This window comes from Cadophora gregata (genome assembly GCF_030347475.1).
Source record: "Cadophora gregata isolate MNR1 chromosome Unknown scaffold_1, whole genome shotgun sequence".
NCBI classification, from domain to species: Eukaryota; Fungi; Ascomycota; class Leotiomycetes; order Helotiales; family Ploettnerulaceae; genus Cadophora; species Cadophora gregata.
In genome coordinates this window covers 598,756-620,251 of record NW_026695924.1, presented here as the reverse complement: position 1 = coordinate 620,251, position 21,496 = coordinate 598,756, and the positions used below count along the sequence as shown (strand labels likewise).

General features: G+C 46.6%; 9 protein-coding genes across 10 annotated transcripts; 6 read left to right on the top strand and 3 right to left on the bottom strand.

Annotated features, from left to right (window-relative positions):
* Window positions 1–107: 107 nt before the first annotated feature.
* On the top strand, window positions 108–1,760 carry ONS95_000186 (uncharacterized protein). Its single transcript, XM_058493332.1, has 3 exons — window positions 108–417; window positions 469–1,274; window positions 1,337–1,760. The coding sequence occupies exons 1-3, from the start codon at window positions 375–377 to the stop codon at window positions 1,466–1,468; spliced, it is 981 nt and encodes a 326-aa protein (XP_058363532.1). The 5' UTR covers window positions 108–374; the 3' UTR covers window positions 1,469–1,760.
* A 131-nt stretch (window positions 1,761–1,891) lies between these two features.
* On the bottom strand, window positions 1,892–2,669 carry ONS95_000185 (uncharacterized protein; the record flags this gene model as incomplete). Its single annotated transcript, XM_058493331.1, has 2 exons — window positions 1,892–1,979; window positions 2,026–2,669. The coding sequence occupies 2 exons, from the start codon at window positions 2,667–2,669 to the stop codon at window positions 1,892–1,894; spliced, it is 732 nt and encodes a 243-aa protein (XP_058363531.1).
* Window positions 2,670–3,488: 819 nt separating this feature from the next.
* Window positions 3,489–3,710, top strand: ONS95_000184 (uncharacterized protein; the record flags this gene model as incomplete). The annotated part of the gene is made up of 2 exons (XM_058493330.1): window positions 3,489–3,538; window positions 3,602–3,710. 2 exons carry the CDS (start codon window positions 3,489–3,491, stop codon window positions 3,708–3,710), a joined length of 159 nt encoding a protein of 52 aa, XP_058363530.1.
* A 717-nt stretch (window positions 3,711–4,427) lies between these two features.
* Window positions 4,428–7,847, bottom strand: ONS95_000183 (uncharacterized protein). 2 transcript variants are annotated; one of them, XM_058493328.1, is made up of 3 exons: window positions 7,553–7,847; window positions 6,510–7,394; window positions 4,428–6,465 (listed from the first exon to the last, which is right to left on the bottom strand). In XM_058493328.1, exons 2-3 carry the CDS (start codon window positions 7,376–7,378, stop codon window positions 4,962–4,964), a joined length of 2,373 nt encoding a protein of 790 aa, XP_058363528.1. In that variant the 5' UTR covers window positions 7,379–7,394; window positions 7,553–7,847; the 3' UTR covers window positions 4,428–4,961. The 2 variants fall into 2 exon arrangements, with proteins under 2 accessions (XP_058363528.1, XP_058363529.1); XM_058493329.1 differs by having other exon boundaries at window positions 6,510–7,553.
* ONS95_000182 (uncharacterized protein) lies at window positions 7,848–11,025 on the top strand. The gene is made up of 4 exons (XM_058493327.1): window positions 7,848–8,455; window positions 8,822–8,874; window positions 8,919–9,174; window positions 9,221–11,025. Exons 1-4 carry the CDS (start codon window positions 8,395–8,397, stop codon window positions 10,750–10,752), a joined length of 1,902 nt encoding a protein of 633 aa, XP_058363527.1. The 5' UTR covers window positions 7,848–8,394; the 3' UTR covers window positions 10,753–11,025.
* A 402-nt stretch (window positions 11,026–11,427) lies between these two features.
* ONS95_000181 (uncharacterized protein) lies at window positions 11,428–12,201 on the bottom strand (the record flags this gene model as incomplete). Its single annotated transcript, XM_058493326.1, has 3 exons — window positions 11,428–11,505; window positions 11,567–12,104; window positions 12,149–12,201. The coding sequence occupies 3 exons, from the start codon at window positions 12,199–12,201 to the stop codon at window positions 11,428–11,430; spliced, it is 669 nt and encodes a 222-aa protein (XP_058363526.1).
* Window positions 12,202–13,179: 978 nt separating this feature from the next.
* ONS95_000180 (uncharacterized protein) lies at window positions 13,180–14,181 on the top strand (the record flags this gene model as incomplete). Its single annotated transcript, XM_058493325.1, has 2 exons — window positions 13,180–13,418; window positions 13,473–14,181. 2 exons carry the CDS (start codon window positions 13,180–13,182, stop codon window positions 14,179–14,181), a joined length of 948 nt encoding a protein of 315 aa, XP_058363525.1.
* A 1,881-nt stretch (window positions 14,182–16,062) lies between these two features.
* Window positions 16,063–17,267, top strand: ONS95_000179 (uncharacterized protein). Its single transcript, XM_058493324.1, has 3 exons — window positions 16,063–16,689; window positions 16,738–16,989; window positions 17,036–17,267. Exons 1-3 carry the CDS (start codon window positions 16,365–16,367, stop codon window positions 17,197–17,199), a joined length of 741 nt encoding a protein of 246 aa, XP_058363524.1. The 5' UTR covers window positions 16,063–16,364; the 3' UTR covers window positions 17,200–17,267.
* Window positions 17,268–17,420: 153 nt separating this feature from the next.
* Window positions 17,421–18,819, top strand: ONS95_000178 (uncharacterized protein). Its single transcript, XM_058493323.1, has 3 exons — window positions 17,421–17,662; window positions 17,718–18,288; window positions 18,352–18,819. Exons 1-3 carry the CDS (start codon window positions 17,523–17,525, stop codon window positions 18,514–18,516), a joined length of 876 nt encoding a protein of 291 aa, XP_058363523.1. The 5' UTR covers window positions 17,421–17,522; the 3' UTR covers window positions 18,517–18,819.
* The last annotated feature ends 2,677 nt before the right edge of the window (window positions 18,820–21,496 follow it).

The window sequence follows — 21,496 nt, the reverse complement described above, 5'->3', positions numbered from 1 at the left end:
GGTTTGGTTTGCTCGGCTGCTACGGTGACCTGGATGATCAGCCCTTGCAGATTTACTTGGCCATCATCAGATTTTCGCTCTCGTAAACAAAGTCATACAATATTGTGGCCGCTTTAATGATGATATTATGTGAGAAAGAATGGAAATGCTGAATAATATTTGTCTTTCATCCTAGGCAGGATAAGTGAATTAGTCAAGCAGTCGCATCGCTGCATTCGCACCTTCCTTTGTGAATAGGCTTCGCACGTCATTCGCACATTCCTTCATCTTTTCTTTGATACCAAACTCTAGCATATAATGAGGAGCTCTCAAGTTTCAGATCACCAGGCTTGGTCTGACAAAACAACTGCAGCAGCACTTATCTCGACTTTGCAATGGCTGAGCAAAATTCCGATGTTCAGGCTGTCGCGGATGAAGGCAAAGAAGCCACTCCCATCGCAGCAAGCTTGTTTCTAACATAATCTGTAGATACCATGCACAAAATTATTGCTGGGTGCGAAAGTTCCAGATCCCAGCTCACAGTAGCCCAGCATATCAAAGCTTCCGCCAAGAATCCAACTAGATTCCTCGACCTACCCCGCGAAATTCGTGACAGCATCTACTTGGAATACTTTGCTCAGCAAGCGAATGATTCTTTTGAGAGCAAGGATGCTAGAAACTTCTACTGCTATGCTTGTGATCACACTCCCTATGAGAGAGATTGTTACACCTTCCCTATCCTCTTCACTTGTCAACAAATCTTACGGGAATTCCAGGACCTCCTCATACGATATGGCATGCATCTCCAATTCGACTGCATCGTACCAATGAAGCCTTTCATGGACAACCAGCACCAGGCATACCTCAAAGCCAACCTCACATCCCTCTGCTTCAACTGGCGCGGAGGCTCCGAGACTTGTGTGACTGCAGCTCATGCCATCATTGGCTTACAGACGCTTCCCAGTTTGAAGAATCTCATTATTGTTATTACTCCATCAGTGCCAATGAGAGCCCGTTTCAAGTACATTGCCAACGAGATGAGCTATGATAGCGGTCAGGATATCACATTCAGAATCATGCAGGCGATTGGATTCGACGAGCTGTGCAGCATTCGCGGCTTGCATGAACGTGTTGAAGTCCGCCTTGAAGGAAGATGGCTTGGAGTTGCCGGAATGCCTTTTAATATTCGCTTGCCATCTGAAGGACTTTACGCATCTGAACTAAGATACTTGCGACTGATGCAAACAGCATTGAGTCGGTACTTGAGCATGTTCATGACGAGAAAGAAGCCGCTCGTACGTTGCCTATATCATTGCTTGTTGTTTGACCTGTATTTTGTTTCTAAACTTCTGCATAGGACTACGATTCCACAAAGAAACTTCGAGTACCTTATTACGCCTGGTCTGACGACCATGACGTTACGTGGATAGGCTGGGATAAGGAGAACGAGGAGCAAAGATTAGAGGGCGAAGACCTCAATGGGTGGTAGAAGTCCAGCATTCAGGATATAATATACTTCAAACAGTTCATTCAGACTCAACACATCCATTTACCATTCCCGATTATTTTCGCCTAAAGCAGATCACTGAACTGCAGAATCAAATCAGTCTCCACCAAATTCTGATTATCAAAATATCCTCTACTACCCTCACAGCTTCAGAACAACATTTCGAGAAGATTGGAGTTGGCTACAAGCAGCAGTTATCTCTTCGTCGGTTTCATAGTCCAACAGTGCAAATCGTAGCCCAACAGATCGTATCCATCTAATCCTTTCAACAACCACAAATATTCTTTATATTTCGTTCATTCATGTCCAATACAACCTCTACTGAACAATTCTCGTAACTCTTGTTGAAATCGCTCTTTCACCCGTAAAGGATTCTTCCCATCTGTTGGTTCACAGGGGTGAAAATTACACCATTTCCGAAGCAACTGCTACTACAAGAAATTCGTCCGTTCTGAGCTGCACATGAGCAAGCAGTTGTACGGACCTGGGCGATCTAAAGTTCAAGTTAGCAAACGTTCAAACAAGAATCCCAATCATACCTATCATTTTTGCTCCCATGTGACCGCTGTAGGTGGAAACAATTCATAGGAAGACGTTGTTGACTGACCTCCAACTCAGATTGACTCCAATACTCCAGTGGCGAAACATCCTCAGCGTACCAAATCGGAACCAGCCAGCGCAGATCATCAAGTTTCTCCAACTGTCTGCAAAACACATCCTCATACCCAGGATAGATCTCGAAGCGGCGCTGGAATCCAACAGCAAAATCACTCAGAACAATTGGTCGGAAAACACCTTGAAGTACGACAGCCAAGGGCCGGTCGCCGATATTGTTGTAAGAATCGACCCTATCAAAGGTGAATTTTGGATCATCTATACCATTTCCAAAGGTAGATACGAGGGATTGACGGTTCATATGGAGGCGGCGGTGTTGGAAGAGGCGGATGACTTGTTGTTGACGCAGAGGTTCGTCCGGATCGTCGATCTCTTGTTGGCGGAACTGTGCTGGAGGTTGAACGCTGAGCCATTTATTCTCTTCCTTGACTTCCTTCTTTACTCCTTTCTCCTTGACTTCTTCCTTCTCGAACTCTCTCTCCAACTCCTCCTCTTTGTACTCCCTGACCTCCCACAAGTTCTCATCCTCGATCTCTGACTTGACCTTTGTCTCTCTCTTGAAATCCATGGTGTGAGAGATAGTGGAATTTCTGATTCGAGACGATCTGCGTAGTCTAGGTACAGCTTTTGATGGTGAAGATGCTTACTGTCTCTATTTATTGTTGATCATGATCTCGAGAGAACAATAAGCGAAGTGAACACCATGAAATTTTCTCCTTCTCAATCACTGATAACAGAGTCCTTATTTCAAAGTCACCAAACTGACTATCAACGTGAAAGAGCTACACTTCGCACAGCTGTAGACAACAGAAACAATGCATACCAAAATTCTCGTCTGAAGATGCGAAAGGCCGAAAGGCCTTGTTGTAAGCTTTGAAGGTCGTGGGAAACCTTCAAAATGGATCATTGCGTATCATCATCTTCTATAATGCATGCAATTCTAGGTTACGATCCAAATTGCCACAGAGCTCGGTCCTTCTAGGGCCTACCATGTTATCGTAGTCTCTGGAGTCTCCTTATTCCCAGCGATGAAGCCTTCTGTTGCCATTTCCACCTCTTGGATCTCCAAATAGGCAACATCTCCACTGACCAACACTCCCCACACTCTTCTTTCTTGATCCCCACTCTAGTTCATACATTTTTCTGGTTACGCTATGGTTTGTCAACGCCAATTGCTGATAGGAATGCTGATCGTGAACAAGCTTGGAGGTGGAAACAAACAAAACATCCAAAATCTCGCTTAGGTCTTGGCGGGTGTGGCCAGAAAGCCTCAGAGCTTCACCTTCCTCGTGCGTCGATCTTGATTTCGCAAGGTCAATTAGCTTCTCATGTTGAAGGGAAATTTTCAAAACATCACAGAAAAACAGGCAACCCACACCATCATTTCATGATGGCAGACAGCAATGAGCCTCCCACCAAGAAGCTCAAGGTTTCTATGTGAGTGATGAACACTGAACGAGCGCTCATTTTTGCCATACAAGCCAGACTGACGATTAAAAGCTCCAGCTTCTCCCAACCTGTCAAGGTCGTTGTCGGCCGAAACTCGACCGAATTCTACATTCCCGAAGACCTCCTCTTTGCCGATTCGGACTATCTCAAGATTCTCTAAGTAGAGGATCGCAAAGCAATTTATCTTCCACAAGAGAATCCTCGAACTTTTGTCTTATTTGCTGTATGGTTGACGGGAGGAAGCCTAGAGAGCTGTTCTGAGTACATCAAGCCAGTCAGTGCTTTAGAACAGAGCGGCAGTCTTCAAGTTCTGGACCGGGGCAGAAGAACACAGTTGCATCATCTTGCAACGGCTTACGCTCTAGGAGATCGACTGGCTTCGGTGAACTTCAAGAATTTCATCATTGACGGTCTGGTTGACAAGGCTGAGCAGATGGCAAGAGACAATAATCAAGTCTTGGACTTGCTCCCCCAAACATTATCTCTGGTCGAAATCTTCACGAAACCACCGCATACCAAATCTCCTCTTCGTGGTTCGTAGCTTCGTTCTCCCCCCAACACTTCAAGTTACACAATTGATCAACAAAAAACGACTGACCGACAATTGATGCTGCAGATCTGTTCCTCGATATCAGTCTCAAGTACCTTGATCTCGCCACCACGGACATCAGCTTATTCGCCCCCAAATTCCACCAGCAGCTTCTGAAATATGCTGTGGAGCAGTATCGTCTTTCCCAGACTCCCAATGGAGTTTACACAACACCCATCTCTACAGAGATTGACAAGAAACGATACCACGAGAAGGCTGTTTGATGGTGATGGAGATTGTTCAGGGACATGGCGGAAAACAAATCATAGCTTTCTAGAACTCGAGATCTCTGAACCTCATGCTGAACTCTTCAGGACTTCAGTCTTCAAGCACATCAATGCCATACTGCATGAATGAACCCAATTACCGAGACCCAATAGCAATTGATATGTCCCGTAAATTTCTATTACGTTAGCCACTGTGTATACCCACTGAAAATAAGGTGATATCCTTTCAGTATAAACAAACTCATCTCTCATGCTGGCATTCACTTCTTCGAATTCGCAAGAAGTTCTGACTAGCATATACCCATTAATTTCAGTTCCTACAAAAGGAAGCACTCAACTCCTTGATTGAACCAACACCAAATCCAAGAAGCCACCTACCCCTCTCCACAGCTCAATCAAGATGGCCGCATCCAACCCCGCTGAGCCACCTACCAAGAAGCCTAAGATGACCATGTAAGCTAGCTCTCTCACTTAGCACGTTATATCACCACCTCACCACTGACCCAGCAATGCATACTTCTATTCCAAAACTTTAAATTCAATTGAGGCGTGTATAGCCAAGTGATATCCAACTTTTGCAATATAAGCCCACCCCTCACTCCAGGCTACCAGAAGCCTTCTCCAAAGTCCCCTCAATGATACCCACCCACTTCTGGGCAAGCCCATAGTCCTTATCATCAATAGACTCAACCAGACCAGGGAACACAGCCCCCGCATATCCAGTCCACAATCCAGGGGCATAAACAACATGCTTGAACCACGGTCGTCCATCCAATCCCTCCTTATACAAGAACTGTCTCTCGAGATACTTGTACTTGTCATTCACACGACGTATTTGATAATACAACTTGATCTTGCTATACCACTTCCACCAGGGGATGTTCTCCCCTGCCTCTTCAGCCAGTTCCGCAGCCCAGCTGTCATGAGCTTGAGCGGCATCTTTGAGTTTGAGAGCTGCTTTGTGGAGTTTTTTGAAGGAGAGCTTCAGGTCAGATAGATCTCCTTTGGGAGCTGCCGGTGTTGGGCGAGCACGAGCTTCCATCTCTTCCTCCTCGGACTGTACGCCGATGATCGCCGAATCGACCTTGGATTCGACGTTGGAAATGTACCCATCAAGAGCGATGGCATAGTCTGTTGCATTGAGAGGAATGACAGGCGATTCGGCAAGTCTGGCAGTAAACAAACCAAAGATCTTGGCAATGGCAATATGATAATGAAATCCTGGATCACCATAGGTATTCATCCAGTGGTATGAATCGTAATTCGAATGATAATGATAAACAGCTCCAGCCTTCTTATCATTGACATCCGCCGAGAATCCGAAATCAACTGAAGGGATACCGGCAAAATCCTGGAATGCTGTGAAATCGGAACCACTACCCATGGTCTTGATCTTGCCATCCCAAACATCAGCAACAGTCTGTCCTTTGACTGTTTGATTTGGGGACTGGACGAGCGATGTGACCTCGTACAACACTTTGTTTAATAGTGGTGATGCAGATGCGGCAAAGACTTGGCCTGTAGTAGCAACATCAACATTGACGTAGGCCACATTTGCATGGTTGAGCCAAGGGAGGAATTCTTCCACCCATTCTGTGCTTCCAATCAAACCATACTCCTCACCGTCCCATGATGCAAAGACAATGGTGCGAAGTGGCTTCCATCCTTTGGCAATAGCAACTCCAAATGATCTGATGACTTCGTTGAGAGCCGCCGAACCAGAGTTTGGATCTCCAGCGCCACCAGCAATCCAAGCATCTCTGTGATTTCCAATTACAATGACTTCATCTGGAAGTGTACCGTTGATAACACCAATGACGTTCCATAAAGGGGTGGTAACATATTCTTGCTCGTTGACCAAATTCAAGACGAGATCATCTGGAGACGGACCAACATTGTACTTCACTCCCTTATAACCAAGACCAAGATTCTTCTGCCAGTACTTGTTAAAGTCTTTGGCAGAGGGTCCGTGGCCATTCATAGCCTTGAGAATTGGAATAGCATCCACATAAGATATCGGAATAGAGGGAATAGACGGGATTGCACCGTCAACTGGTTCACGTGGGACTCCAGGTTTCGATGGATATCCAGGGGTGGTACTATGAATGTTAGAAGTGGTCTCCATCGGCTGCTTAGAACTCACGGGTCGCCAGGAGCAACACTCAAGAATTGAGTGCTTCCTCTTTGAACGCTGCTTGGATTTCTTCCTGGTCCGTCAGGATACAAATCAACTCCATCTTCATCTGTAACAAGTCCATCATCACCAGGATCGGTGAAAATAACACAACCAATCATTCCCAAATCTTGTGCACGCTTGACTTTAAGACCACGGAAGATCCCTCCATACTTGGCAATTGCAATCTTGCCTGTCAAGCTGATATTTGCCTTGATCAAATCTTCAAAATCCTGATATGTTCCATAGTTGACATATACGTATGAACCCGTAACATTCCCACTGGCAGAATATCCATGGAATGTTGGGACTCGATTGTCCAGACCAGTAGTGGGATCTTCTTCGAGAACATCCTCCTCCAAACTAGCTTCGAATTTGACCTTCCATGACTCTACCTCGCCCTTGGTCTTCTTTTTCTCGTACAATGCAAGTCGGTGGCCGAGAGGGTAGTTGATATATACATCATATGCAACGATATCCGCCTTTATTCCAAACTCCTCCCACCTTTCTTGGGTCCAGAGAGCCTGACTGTAGTTCTTCCCAGCAAGATGAGGTCCAGCTGTGTAGTATTTACTCCATTCTTGTGCCTTCTCTTCCTTTGGTGTCTCTAACAATATTGTCTGCAGCTCGCTGTATGTGATTGCGCTGTCGTGGGGTTGGTGGGGTCTTCGATGGCGATGGCGTGGAAGGAAAGCAACTGGAAGTAGGAACACAACTACCAGAGCAATCAAAGAGCTTCCAAGAGCAACAGTGCAAAATCGTCGAACAATGCTATGGGTATATCTTTGGCGCGGCGAGGCAACGCGAACTGTGGTAATGAGGGGCGTTCGTTCATCCATCTTCTCGGTGATTAAGCTGCCCATGATGTAGTCAGTATGGCTTTCCGCGGTATGACTGTGCCACCAATTGGTGTCTGTCTCAATTGAAGCTATTCAAGTCCAGACTTGAAGGAAGAGTGACACTGGAAAAGTGCGTAACTTGGAAGAAGTTGGGGGACTCGAGGGACGGCTTACATGTCCGCACTTGGAACGGATTATCCGTTGGATAACGACAACTTAATGCATGGATTCCAAGGTTCATCAAAGAGATCTGATCCACCTTCGACCTGCCTATGTTGGTTAAAGCTGACACTTCGCAAAGCTTGAAAGTGGGAGACCCCAGGCACATCTGCATCTCGAGCTCTGTCATTGAAATGGCGCAAGCTATGTAATCAGCACGTGATGCGGAGCTCAAGCTCGGCTTTCGGGATACCGGATTAGTTTTCTTTCTCGCTCGACTCTCTCAAACCTCAGTCGCGTCCAACACAGTTATGATTCATAAATGATCAACATCCTGAAAACTAACATCAAGCAAAATGTAGTGCTGTTCTTCAAGTACACAGCATGAGGCGTAATTGATAAGCAGCACGTGAGTACAGCGATAACGGCGTACTTTGGCCGTCTCACCGCCAATCACGAAGCTGCACAGCCCACAGCGGGGTAATATTTGCCAAGACAATGTCATGAAGCGAGCTATCGGAATCAGTTTGCCGTCTGATCCATGTGCAGATGCATTTTCTTTCGTTGTCGCCGTCGAATCATAATGTTCTGTTTGGCATGCAGGGCATGGGACCAGCATAGCGTGTAACTCGCATAGCTTCCGTCGGACTGACTCAAGGTCCAGCCTCCAACTTCTTCTGACCACTCCACTCTTCAATCTTCATCATTGCTGTTTAACCAGCTATCACTGCTATTTATTTTCGCTGTATATATTATCTACCCACGTTCTCGTGGCCTTCCATGCTCGCCTCGGAGATTCAGCAACGGTACGATAGTCAAGTGTTGGAGGTTGAGAAGGCTTTGTTACCTCCTTCAAGATGGTGAAAAGAAAAGCACGTGGACCAGTGAAGCTTCCTGCTAAGCAACTTGCAATTCTTGGTATGTTAAGAGATTCATCCAGCTGTTCTAGGATGTTGCTGTGTTGTCTCTTTCGCAGAACCTTTGTTCTGATGGTTGAAGGCAAATGTTCGGGGAAGATTTTTATTGCAAGGATTATTTATGTCAGAGATGTGCAAGCGATGTTGGGTAAATATGAAAAGGAGATAGTTCTCCGTGTGTTGTCTTCATAAATGCAGTCTCTAGGAATATCTCAAAATCATACTCTCATCTTCACATTTCTTGTCAAACCAGCTACGTAACAAATGTACCACAAAGTCTTGGCTCTTGTCAGCACAGCATTTCAGCCTTGTTGAGTTTTTCGACCTGATCTCCTTATTTCTCGGACTTCCATACTGATTTTTCTAGCGATATGTCGATTTGCAGAGCCGGTGGCCCTAACTTCGGTCTTCCCATATTTAGTAAGTCACTTCTCATCCTGACCTGAATCAGCTAATAGGTGCAGCCCGAAATGATAGAAAGTTTTGGAGTTGAAAAGAAACATGTTGCTTGGTGGGCTGGAATGACATCCGCTGCCTTTTCACTCTCGCAATGCGTTACAGCTGTCATCTGGGGACGAGCTTCAGATAGATTTGGCCGCAAACCGACGATTCTGACTGGCCTCACCTTGACCATGATCTCGTGCTTAATCTGGGGGATGTCTTCCAGTCTACCGATGGCGATTGTCGCGAGATCATTTGCAGGTGGATGCAATGGAAATGGTAAGTTATGCGGGTTGTTCGCGATGTTCTCGCTAATAGCGTGCAGTTGGCATCATCCGCACGATGGTTGCCGAAATGGTTCCTGAAAAAGAACTTCAACCCAGAGCATTCTCAATCATGCCTCTAGTCTGGACGCTCGGTTCTATCTTTGGGCCATCATTTGGAGGGTTCTTCGCTAAGCCAGCCGAAAACTTGCCCGCATTGTTTGGAAAAAACAAATTTCTGACTAGGTTCCCATTTGCTCTGCCGAACTTGATCGCCAGCGTCCTGTTCCTCCTTGGAATTACGACTGGAATATTGTTTTTAAAGGAAACTCTCGAGACTAAGAGGCACCAAAAAGACTATGGTCTTGCGCTTGGAAAGAAGCTCACTGCAGCAGTCAAAGCTTGCTTTCGCTTCAGTAAACCACATCCCAAACCATTTCGTCGGGCTTCAGGAACCTGCGACGAATCATCAGCCTCCCTTCTCCGTCCAACATCGTCCGCTGGGTCCGACTCCTCAAGATACGACTCCTTTACTCCAAAAGATACCAAACCACCACTCCCCCGTCCCACCCTCGTCGAAGTCTTCACTCGGCAATCAGTCATCAATCTCATCGCATACACATTCCTGGCTCTCCACGCAGTGGCCTACGATCAACTTCTCCCCATCTTCCTCCACACTCCCCGCCAAACCCCTGATTCCACCAATACACACCTCCCATTCAAGTTCTCGGGTGGATTCGGGCTAGGATCCAGCAGGATTGGCACCTTGTTCACAGCTTACGGCTTCGTCGGCTGCTTCATCCAGTTCCTGATCTTCCCACCAACGGCTCGCAAATTCGGAGTTTTGAACTGCTTCAAATGTTGTGCAGTCAGCTTCCCGCTCATCTGCATCGCTACACCCTACACAGCACTCATCCAAAACAGCGCTTTACAGCAAGCCACAATGTTCGGTATCATGATCATCAAGTCATTCGCTGTCATTTTCGCTTTTCCGTGCTCCATCATCCTGCTCACCAACTCCGCTGTTTCACTTAGAATTCTGGGGACGCTGAACGGATTCGCTGTTTCGATCAGTGCAGTTGGTCGAGCTATCGGACCTGCTCTGGGTGGAGCGGCTTTCACTTGGGGTATTGAGAGGGGCTATGTCGTCACGCCGTACTTCATGCTCGCCATCATCTCCTCAATCGGCGCGATACCAATCTGGTATCTCGTCGAGATGCCTGGCTTCAGCAAGGCCGATGACAGCAGCGACACCGAGGATGATGATGACGACGACGAAGAAGCTCTACTCCCAACAGTAGATGAAGACATCGCGGGAGAGATATTAGAAGGCGATGAGGTTATCTTTGAAGAAGACGATAACCTGACGACGATATCTGGACCGTTACTTAGTGGTACTATGAGGTCGAGGAAAAACTCTGATGGTGAGAGGAGTCTTGCCGTGCCCAGGAGGGGTACTGGGCTGGAAAGAAGGATGAGCAGTCCGATTGGCATCAGAGGAGGGAGTGTTGGACCTGGAGGTGGGAGACGATTGAGTAATGGCTTGGCAGCGAGTAATATGGGGGTTGGTACTGGAGGGACGAGCTTCACATGAGCGGATGCCATGAGCAGCATCTTTGGCATATACACGGTGCATTTGAATTGCATGTCTGGTGTTTGTTTAGATCTATGGCATGACATATACAAGGATTGTACTTTAATGCATGTGTTTAATTGCAAGCTACACTTTATTTGACGTCGCAAGCCCCACTTGCCATGTTCCAGTTACAAGACGCGTGAGTGCTCTGGCTTCCCCGGAGTCTTCACCGTGTTTCGAGTAACCGAAAAGATGTATGTGGTAGAGAGAAGTTCGGAATCAGGCTCTTTGACAGTCAAAAACATAACTTCAACCTTACACTCCAAGTTCTATTGAATCGTTGATCTCCTATGAGGAGGATTGTTTGACCAGTCTATGATTTTACTGTGGGGTGGTTTATCCAAAAGCGTCAAATTTCGCAAGTCGTGGAAATTGAAAACCATCAACGATACCTAGTGATGAAGAATTTAGGAGCATAACATCTCATTTTCTATTGCTGCATACGCACATTATTACTTCCTTTTGGCACCTTCTAATCAAGCTTGTAATTATGATTGACCAGCGAACGTCGGAGCAGAAGGCCCCTTTAGACCCTCACTTGAGCAGGCTTAGAAGCTATCAGTCTCATCATGATAATCGCTAAAATCAATTTCCCAGGGGTATGCAAGTTCAAGTGTGTTCGTATCCTGGTCCTCATTCCAGTCCTTCAGCAGAGTACACACACGACCCAGTATCTCCGAACGGAATTCCGCCAAGCACGGTCTCGACTATCTAATCAGTGAGCAAGTTGTCAACGCTTTCAGCGATCCCAATGACAAATGACTGTACGTACCAAGTCCAAATTCTCAAGAGACTCTACGCCCATACACTTGACAGCGAGATCGACAACCAACTTTCTCAAACCAGATCCTGGGTATGTCGTTTCGTAAATGATCTCCAGCTCCTGACTTGTTCTGCAAGGAAACATGTTGTGGTTCATGATTAAACAACTGGATACAGCGATCAAGCAATCTATGATAGCGTTTTGGAAACCCGGAGCAAGAAGGTCGTCGCCTAAAGTGTAGCAACGACGGAGTTGCTCCCACTGGGCATATCTCTGCTCGATTGTATGTGCTTCTGCATAAGGTGGAGCAGTAACTTGGTTGAAGCCATCAGAGCTCTCGATGTCGCCTGTGATGAGCCAGGAGAGGAAGATAGCGAAGATGGTAGGGTCATCGTCGAGTAGAGTCACTGTGCGAGCTCGTCCGGATTGCCACAATGTTCTGCAAGTTGTCTTGAAAAATTGAGATTGTTTACAGATGACTTCTTCGTTGATCAAGAAGTCTTCGGCTTGAGGTCCAACGATGATTTTGAGTGGGTCAGAGATGTATCTGCTTGGTTTAGAGAGGAATCTCCTGTGAAGGGAAGAGCATACCTTGTCACCTTGGCCATACTGGTCAATTTGGATGGAGCATTGAACGATGACATAGTACCAGGATTCCAAAAAGCAGCAAAGAGCTCGCGTTGATGGGGAATTTGCAAGTGATAGTGAGGGGCTTTCAGAACTCCTAAAGATATCGAAGATGCGATTTCTCTTCTGTCAAGGAATTCTAAAGGCATTTTCTAACAGCTTATATACTATGTAATGAATCATCCGGGGCTAATTAGACGTCAATTTATCTCTTGGACGTCGTAGAAGGTATAAATTCACTCATTCACAGCAGACTGCTTTACCAACGACAAGTAAAACAACTACAATCTAACCAACGTGCATTACGCAAGATTGACCCCCATGAGCTGAATGGCTAATATTTGGAACTCCTTGAAGAGTTGTGCGAAGTGCGTATTGATGTGGCGAAAAAGGGCAATCGCCTTGTCTCGCAAAGAAGAAAAGCTCGGTGAATTAATATATGTGATTGGTGTGTTTTTCCTTGAGTGAATTTGGCAGATTAATGAGAAAGTAAGAGCCTAATGATTCGTTGACAGTCCTTTAATATGACTGCAATGAGAATGTCTGCTTCTCCAAATCTTCCGTGTGGATGTGACCTTGACTGGTCGGAAAATGAAGCTCTCTGGCAGCTTTTTGACTCTCAGGGATATTAAACAATAATGACTAGCACAACATATAACTCAGTGTTAGACTTTGAAGTCATCTCTTGGAAGGTGATCTTGGAGGTAGGCCAGGGGATAAAAAAAGCATTCACCCTGACCATTCCGCTACTGGAGCCTCGCTTATTTGGGAGTATTGTTTTCAACGGACCATCACCTCAACTCGGTTGTGCCATCGTCTTCTTGTAGAGATCAACCTCGATCTGCGAACACCTGTCATTCGGGCGACCTGGCACGTTCAGATTCGACTGCGCCCAATTGTTCAAAACTTCTCAAGACATCTTTCTCTCTCGCAGACGCACGGCGACCGACTCTCATATCCACTGCATCTCTCACAAACTGCAGAGCCTTGCCAACATGACTGCACTCGACCAAAATGGCAATCCCCTTGTATTTGGCGCTGCTCCACGAATCAAACCGTCGTTGATTTGGGCGGCGACTGCCCGTACCGCCACAACTCCCCGGTTTGGCGAGCAAATCTTCACTTCAACCGCTGTTACGAACGTGACGGGATCGAAAAAGAGATCTCTGCCAATCGGCAGCACAGCACTCCCGAGTTCAATCGAGCCACCAACCAAAAGAGTCAAGTTCAACATGTATGGAACTAATTTTGGGCTACTCCTGGACCTTTTGCTAATCCACACTCACAGAAAGGATTATGGAGACCTCATCACAATCCTTGGAGGCAAAAACAAGCTAAAGGTGGTAATCATGAGGAAACTTGCATGCGCAGAATTTTATCTTCTCAAAGCTAAACTTGAAGAAGATTCAGAGTCTGGTGGCAAGGAAGAGGTTGTCATTGTGGGGCACACTTCAATGGCTGCCTCGATGTACGCGAACTGGTTGATGAACGGCGATGTCGAGAGTCTCCAAAATTACACCGCTATCAGAACTGGCTCACAGTTGAAGGCAGCGGTGGTTGCTGAATTGGAATGTCAATGGGCTATACTGGCAGATTGTTTCCAATTGGGTGAGGACTTGGTCGCACCCAGATTCAAGAACAACATTATGGACGCAATAGTTTCGAAGAGTAAGGAGATTCATCAGCACGACGGAGCAGCAGGTCTGAGGTCCAAGCAACTGAACACTGTCTACAATGGTACCAACAATGACTCACCTCTTCGACGACTCGTTCTACACACTCTCTTCGTGTCCAATGCTGAGAAAATCATCGACGAACTGTATACCTCGATGCCAATGATTCAGCAGTTCTTGAAGGATGTTGCAAAGCTTTCGGTTGCCAGACTGCAAAACAACAGCTCGACCGAGATCCCGATCACTTCTGCAAATCCATGGGACAAGCACCCCTGCGAGTACCACGATCACTCTGAACAGGAGGAAGGCTACTGCTGCACATGAAGGTAGGTTGTCTAAGTGTTCTTCCGCTACCAGCTGGTATGATGTGCTGTACTGACTGGATGAATGTTCAAAGGCCTTCTAGAACCGAAGAATGTGGACCGCTATTGTCGTGACTAATTTGGATGGAGAATGGCTAGAATTGGTGAGACTGTGGATGCTGCTCTTCAAAATCGGTCGGGTACTATGGTTTATCATGACAAGGTTCTGAAGTCAGGAGTTGAACTTTATACAGATAAGTTGAGTCATTTGGACTCACTCTGCTTCTGGCTATGGTAGTACTCCAAACTCTTGTGTATGGAGAAGCGGGATTTGACGGATGTGTGTAAAGGCACACCATCTCAAGTCAATCAGCAATGAAGAATCCTTCTGCGTTTGCTGTTTCGTATCATTGATGTTCCGTGACATGACTCGAGCACATTTTTATTGTTCTGGTCAAAACCATTCTGCTTAGAAACTCTGGCAATGCCCGGAGGAACCAACCCCGCAGCGGAACACTTTCACTGACCTAATTGACTGCCTGACTCGGTTTCTGATGATGTTTCTCACGGGAATGAAGCCGGTATGGTGATTGCAAGTTGCATCGGCTGTATGCATTTGATTTTCTTGTATGATGCTGTCTTGAAAATGGAGACCGCTGCAGTTCCTCTTCACAGTTTTTCGTTTGGTTCTCGTGTAATGTTGCCATAGTGTTCACAAGATTGCTTGGTATTCGATTATACTTTGCTGGGATGGGGTTGAAGTAATCCTAGAAGGTTGAAAGTGGATTTCCAAAAGTTCGGTATCAAACGGATGAGCTGCAAGGACCATTCGTCGCCGTTGATCCACTCGAGTCTAGAATTTGCCAGGAGAAAATTCGGCAGAGAGCCAAATTGTAAAGAAACAATACTTGGGAAAATAACGCAAATAAGGGTACTCCTCGAAGCAATACCAATTTTTGTGTGTTCAGACCCAGGTCTTTTGGTATTATTTTCCTCAGGCACTATGTCGTGACTATATCGATATTCTAACCCATCATTGTCATCAGTACTCTAAATCAAGTCTCGGAAAAGAAAGGTCTGCAGAGACAAACGTGAATAAATCCCCCTAATATCCGTATCTCGAGGAATGGCCATCAGGTGACCCCGACAACACCGGGCCAAGATAGAGTTTGTGCCTTGCTTTTGATGGAACCTGGACGTTGTGGGGTAGTGGGTCTAAATCTTGTCAAAAGTCAATCGTACTGGCTTACAGCTTGACTACTACTCAATGCACTAACACAACACCAGTTTGACTTTCCACCTTCCACAAACAACAAGATAAGCTTATATCTTATTTATCTGTCTTGGTACCAGTAGATTTTGGTCTCAAGGCGGGGTACACATAGGTAAACAGTCACGAGTTCATGGCTGCCTCAATCTGGACATATCTGCTACGGACAAAATGTATGCGCCTATGGCGCACTCCCGTGTCAGAAGATCCGCGGTACTTAGATACAGTCTTACTGCCAAGTTCTCAGTGGAATCCTGGAATGCCGCCTGTCACAAATCGAATACCAGGATCTCAGTTCTTCAAGTGGGGCGGATCCTCCCATGAATCCTATGAACGGGCCCCATGCTCTCCCTCGAACAAGAACAACAAGCAGGTCAGATGAGCAGGCAGAGCTCCGGATTTATGGATCTCACTATTTCTTAAACATCTTGGTGAACTCAAAACATAAGATGGGAGTCAGGAAATTTGTTCCTCCAGTCAAACACGCGTCAGCCAGGCCAAGTCTGTTGGTACCCTTGGCAACCCCTTATTTTCCACCACCCTTTAGCGAGAAACGTGATTCGATTGGAGACATGGAACAATCCATCCTTGAGACCTTCGTCGGGGTTTGTCCACTTTCTATCTCGCGGGGAAGCGGAAAAGTGCATCTTTGAGAGATTCTCCGTACGTTCATAACTTGGCAGTACTGTCATGTAGAGTGCTTCCTTTTTACGGAGTGGAGATTGAATTGTGCGAGGAAGTAGGTGGTGATGGTAACTCGTACCTCGCCGTAGCTTCTATCTTATCCGAGTCAGAATACGAGTTTGAATCCGAGAAGAGATATAAAAGGGCTACTTCCATTGCTGAGAGTGTTTCCTTCGCCATCCTCAATCACTTTCTCATTCTTTCAACTACCTCTTCTGTTCTTCCACAGCAAAGATCTTCCTTCTTTCAATATGCAGTTCTCAGCAACCATCGCCGCTGCCATTTTGGCCACTATGGCCTCGGCGCAGACTCTCAACATCCCAACCAGAGTTGGAAGCATCATTTCTCTATCTTCTCCCAGCGCCATCTCAGGAACAGTTGACTTGGGTAACAAGGAATATGATCGCGGACGCGCTTGTAACACAGATGCTGATACCGGAAGCGACTCTGCTGTCTTCATTCTCAATGCTGGCGCAACTCTCAAGAATGTCATCATTGGTGCAAACCAACTTGAAGGTGTTCACTGCAAGGCAGCATGCACCTTGATCAACGTCTGGTTCCGTGATGTCTGCGAAGGTATGTACTAGATGCTCCTCTGTGATGGTATTTGCTAACCAGCTTTAGATGCCATCTCTCTTCTCGGTACGGGTGACGTTCTCATCCAAGGTGGAGGAGCCAATGCTGCTAAGGATAAGGTCGTTCAACACAACGGAAGAGGAACGGTTACCATCAAGGACTACACTGTCACCGGTGCCGGCAAGGTCTACCGTGGCTGCGGAAACTGCTCCAACAATGGTGGACCAAGAAAGGTCGTCATTACTGGACTCAGAGCCAAGAGCATCACCTCTGATGTTGTCGGCATCAACAGCAACTATGGTGAGTGTCTTATCAACCAGCCTGCTGTCTATACTAACTTGTATAGGTGACACTGCAACTATTTCCGGATCTTGTGGATCCAGCGTCAAGAATGTCTGCCAGGAGTTCAAGGGTGTCGACAAGACCGACAAAGTAGAGTCACCAAAGGTTTCCACAAAGACTTCTTGCTTGGGTGCCCAAGGAAAGCTCGCAACTCTTCCAGCTTGCTAGAGTATCATCGAGATAGTGTCAAGAAAAGATGGCCATGCTAGTCAAGAGGCCAATTTTTAGGGCCAGCCCCTTGTTTTTGTATATACTTCTACTTCTTTCTCATAAGGCTGAAAGGCTGCAAGATTCAATTTGGCAGTTTGTTTTGACCGCTGCCTTCGCTTAGTTTGGTTGTAGCCACACCGCCCACGCTAGTTTTGTTATTAACCTCAGCCTTGTGTGAGATCGATTCTTCCTCACCCAAAAAAAAAACAGCTTTCACAACGTGGAGCGCTGTGACTTCCTCTTCCTTCTTCACGCACCAGTCTCGACATCTGAATCATAGAATGTCGAATGCCATGGAGATGACTTTGAGATTGAGAGCCAACCGGCGTGAAAGCGACAGCCAGAGGGCGAGTGCAGGCTCTGAGAGAGCCAGCCACCATGAAGACGACAGCCAGAGGGCGAGTGAGATCAAATTATCGATGTGCGTCTATCGAAATGGATTCAACATTGCCTAGCTAAATTCCACTTTCTCTTAGATCGAGTTTCAGCCTCCCCGTGAAGGTGATCGTCGGCCCCGAGAAGGTCGAGATGTGGGTTCAAAAAGGAATCATTTGCGACGCATCGGGTTTCTTCAAGGCTGCTTGCAATGAAAAGTGGGAATCGGGGCGTACCAACACGGTGACGCTCTCGCGCGAGAAGCCTGCGATTTTTGCGATTTTTGCGACCTGGTTGTTAACTGGAGATATCACCAACTTCGAGTCATTCGTGCAGGATATGAATTTTTTTTCTGGAGGAGGTGATGACAACACCAGCGATCCAGAAACATACAGAGATGTGGAGCGTCATAATCTGAAAATGGACCACCTGTTCGACAGCTACATCCTCGGCGACTTCCTGATGGCTCCTGCATTCAAGGAGACGATCATGGACCACCTTTTTGAGTACAGCAGAGGCTATGCAGTGGCAGAACTCATTTCCTTTCGATTCAACATCAACCCTGTGCGACTTAATGAGATTTACGACGCCACTGGCGAAGATTCACCACTCCGTCGGTTCATTATCGATAAATTGATAGGTACCTTCGATAGCCCAGCGTTTACAACTTTTGTATGTCTACCCTTTCTCATTGCTGTTCCGGGGTATGGGAATCAAACTAACAAGACTATTTAGATTGGGTTGGAGCAGCTCAACAGAGAAGTTTTGAGTGATGTTGCGACTGCCTTTTTCGAGGTTGGAGTAATGGATGGAGCTTGGTTTCAGCATCAGTTCTCTAGGAGAGCTAGATGTGCCTACCAGGAGAACCCTACCCCAGGTGAGAGACTTGCTTGGGAATAGTTTGGAGGGATTTGTGGCTGTGTGTGTATTTTTTAGCTTCATGGGAAACTGAGTAGTCTCATGGGAGACTACATCGGTTCATGGGAAACGGGATCGTCTTATGGGGGACTTTCTATTATCACAGAGTATAGCGATTTCGTCATGCGAGCCTACTTCCTGGCTACAGCGCACAAAACCCGTGACAAAATGTATTTGCAGTTTTCATTGCGAACCTGTCAACCGCCTTGCTTGTGACCCCTTTTTCCGAAGAAGTGAAGCCAACAAACTCCATCGGTCTTACTGCCAAATTCCGTGAAAATGATTTTGATATTCGGTGTCCCGTCTGAATTATGTTTCCTTTCTTGCAAGTATTACTTCATTCCCTTTGATCAATTGCCGTCTACAACCCACCCATGTTAATCTAGTCCAAAGGTAGATGACATCTGAGGCTTCAATGTCATCATTCTGATAAAGGGACGTAATACCCTAATGGGAAAAGGGAAGTTGGGCGGGAGCAAGATAAGGAAAGCTATCGTACAGTGTAGCAGAAATACTATGGAGCGAGGTAACATGCAGCTGAGTCCGAGAGGAGGAGCCGGTTCACTGGTGAAGCTTGAAAGACAAGGAATAGCAGAAAGAAGTGATACATTGACCGCCCTTGGTAATCGGCCAATGTCGAGTCAGCGACTTCCAGGGTCAGTCGTCACTCTGTTGAAAACAGAAGCATCCCTACAATGGTTAGCTCGAAGCGCAGTAGTGACTGGCTATTCTGGAATGGATACTTTTGATGGAGAAGGAGAATTGAAATCACAATGTATTGGCATTGGAAATCCCGGCATGAGCTTAACCTAGGATCTTCCTGGAACTGGGACGGCATTGACGTGTATATAGCTCAGATGATCCACTGTGGGATTGATGAATCTGGAATGTATAATGAAGACTTTACGATGACTCTGCAAGATTTGGCGTTCAACTCAAAGCGAAGGCTTTAAAGAGCTTCATTGACAAAGCAGAGTGCTTAACAGAGGCGCAGTAGTTTAGCAGGACTTTATGCTCATGGGACGAGCAAGGTAGAGTTACGCCTGTGAGCAACTCGCTGTTGAGGGTTCCAATCACTGTCCTTTCTAATGATCGATATTGCGATTCCACGACTAGGCAGAGGATAAACCAAACAAATTACGATCTCTGCGCTGGGGATGTATGGCTTGGTAAGGAGGGCCTCTGACGCTCCTCTTGGCTCTGTAACCTTTCGCCTTCATTCACGATACAACACGCTATATACTCAGCTTCCTCGCCCTTTCTCACTTTGTGTATGAGTCTGGATTTCTGTGCAATTCTTCAATACTACATGTACATGTAGTCAGCCTTGAATTTATGCCTATTTATGCGATCTTAGGGTAAGAATCAGTCCCAGACTCTCTTAGAGGGTTTACTCTCTGCACCTTGTGCTGTAAAAAGTGCTCTGGTTCTGGGAGCACGGATTCTCACTAAGCCTTCAGCTATATCGTTCAGCGTGAGTGTCAGATCGCGGTGGTCAGACCGTTAAATTTCGGCTGTAGGAGCCCGGCGAAGAAGACGTAGACGAGAATGTACATTGAGCCTGATATGCTGGCCAGGAGGCTCTGCTGATAATAATGTAGGGCGGAATCGTGAAAACAATAGTGGGTCCGGAAGAAGACTCCCAACGTCTTAAGTTGTTGTATGTGCAGATTCGCAATTCTTTTAGCTTTGAGAACGCCTGGGAATGGGGGGAGGGTATAGGATCAACTACTGTCTCGATATTTTTGAAGTGGTTATGGACTGGCGACACGGAGACTGTTGAGGACGAGGTATATCTAAATTGTATCCCACTCGGGCGTGAAGCAGGAGAGGACTGCCGGCCTCCCAGACCTAGAAGTGCTGTGATAGACTGCTTTCAACTGAGCGAACACCTGGACGGGCGCACCAAATTCTTAACACGCGATTATGGATAGCATCGTATTGAACCACATGTTCCTGGTCCACTGGCTAACTCTTCCGAACTCCTTGTATCCTGTGTTGTAGTCTCATATCCAATAACGTCCCCAAACTGCAACTCCTATTTGCGTCAATGATGCTTTCGAAGAACCATGCGCTCACGAGGGCCGGCTTTGCCTATCCTGGTAGCCCATCCTGACGGGAAAGTATATTTGTTCTTGTTATTCCATAGGCAAGGCGAGGTGAGGCTTGGCATGTAACGACTCCTGCCTCATATCTTCGTATCCTGCGGACGGTGAAGACGTTTTCTGTTGCTTCGTTGGAAGCCACCCCGAATCTGTGCGTGTGCTGGCATGGTATGGAGCTTCAGGTCAAGTTCTTCGGTGATAGGCTGTATTGTGTTCCAAACGGGAACCTCGTTCTGGCGTGAGCCCGACCCAAGGATTGAATGAAAGGATATGTCGAGGAAACACATAGTTACATATGGCCTTCCTGGAAATTGTTACTCTCTTCGTGCAACTCGCTTGACATGTTGAGCAGAATCGACGATGTTTAGCTTCCAGGGTGCTATTAAAGTAGCGAAAGTCATGTAGGTAGGTAGATCTTCAATAAAGCGAGGCGTGAGATGCCCACATACATACCTCTGTTTATGAGGTAACATCTCACCTCCACCTGTTAACAACCTCGATATCAAGCACCAACATCGCTGTTAAGAGGGTCTTCAATAATCGAGGAAGATGTCCACCCCCTTCGGGACTCTTGTAGGTCCGATCCCACCCAAATGAGGAATCCAGGATGTGCGAGAACGTGAATTGCAAAAGAGCGCAAACATTCGTCACCCACTACCCCAAGGACTGTCCACATAATACCGACCACAGGCCACTGGCCAGAGAGGCGCGTGACGTGGGCTTGCTATGTCTCATATGTTCCGGACCACATCACTCAAAGGATTGCCCGGAGAGGCAGTGCTTTGTATGTAGTAATGCACCTCACTCCGCGAAAGATTGCCCTTGAATGTTATTGGCAGGCGACTACCCCGTTGCTT

What these genes read in the sequence shown, in the direction of transcription:
- ONS95_000186 (XM_058493332.1), top strand. Translation starts at nt 375, where the DNA reads ATGGCTGAGCAAAATTCCGATGTTCAGGCTGTCGCGGATGAAG. An exon ending in TCAGGCTGTCGCGGATGAAG is followed by an intron (nt 418 to 468) that starts GCAAAGAAGCCA and finishes CATAATCTGTAG; the next exon opens with ATACCATGCACAAAATTATT. An exon ending in TGACGAGAAAGAAGCCGCTC is followed by an intron (nt 1,275 to 1,336) that starts GTACGTTGCCTA and finishes ACTTCTGCATAG; the next exon opens with GACTACGATTCCACAAAGAA.
- ONS95_000183 (XM_058493329.1), bottom strand. Translation starts at nt 7,402, where the DNA reads ATGGGCAGCTTAATCACCGAGAAGATGGATGAACGAACGCCCCTCATT. An exon ending in AGTGTTGCTCCTGGCGACCC is followed by an intron (nt 6,466 to 6,509) that starts GTGAGTTCTAAG and finishes TAACATTCATAG; the next exon opens with TACCACCCCTGGATATCCAT.
- ONS95_000182 (XM_058493327.1), top strand. Translation starts at nt 8,395, where the DNA reads ATGGTGAAAAGAAAAGCACGTGGACCAGTGAAGCTTCCTGCTAAGCAA. An exon ending in CTTCGGTCTTCCCATATTTA is followed by an intron (nt 8,875 to 8,918) that starts GTAAGTCACTTC and finishes TAATAGGTGCAG; the next exon opens with CCCGAAATGATAGAAAGTTT. An exon ending in AGGTGGATGCAATGGAAATG is followed by an intron (nt 9,175 to 9,220) that starts GTAAGTTATGCG and finishes AATAGCGTGCAG; the next exon opens with TTGGCATCATCCGCACGATG.
- ONS95_000179 (XM_058493324.1), top strand. Translation starts at nt 16,365, where the DNA reads ATGCAGTTCTCAGCAACCATCGCCGCTGCCATTTTGGCCACTATGGCC. An exon ending in GTTCCGTGATGTCTGCGAAG is followed by an intron (nt 16,690 to 16,737) that starts GTATGTACTAGA and finishes AACCAGCTTTAG; the next exon opens with ATGCCATCTCTCTTCTCGGT. An exon ending in CGGCATCAACAGCAACTATG is followed by an intron (nt 16,990 to 17,035) that starts GTGAGTGTCTTA and finishes TAACTTGTATAG; the next exon opens with GTGACACTGCAACTATTTCC.
- ONS95_000178 (XM_058493323.1), top strand. Translation starts at nt 17,523, where the DNA reads ATGTCGAATGCCATGGAGATGACTTTGAGATTGAGAGCCAACCGGCGT. An exon ending in AGTGAGATCAAATTATCGAT is followed by an intron (nt 17,663 to 17,717) that starts GTGCGTCTATCG and finishes ACTTTCTCTTAG; the next exon opens with ATCGAGTTTCAGCCTCCCCG. An exon ending in GCCCAGCGTTTACAACTTTT is followed by an intron (nt 18,289 to 18,351) that starts GTATGTCTACCC and finishes AAGACTATTTAG; the next exon opens with ATTGGGTTGGAGCAGCTCAA.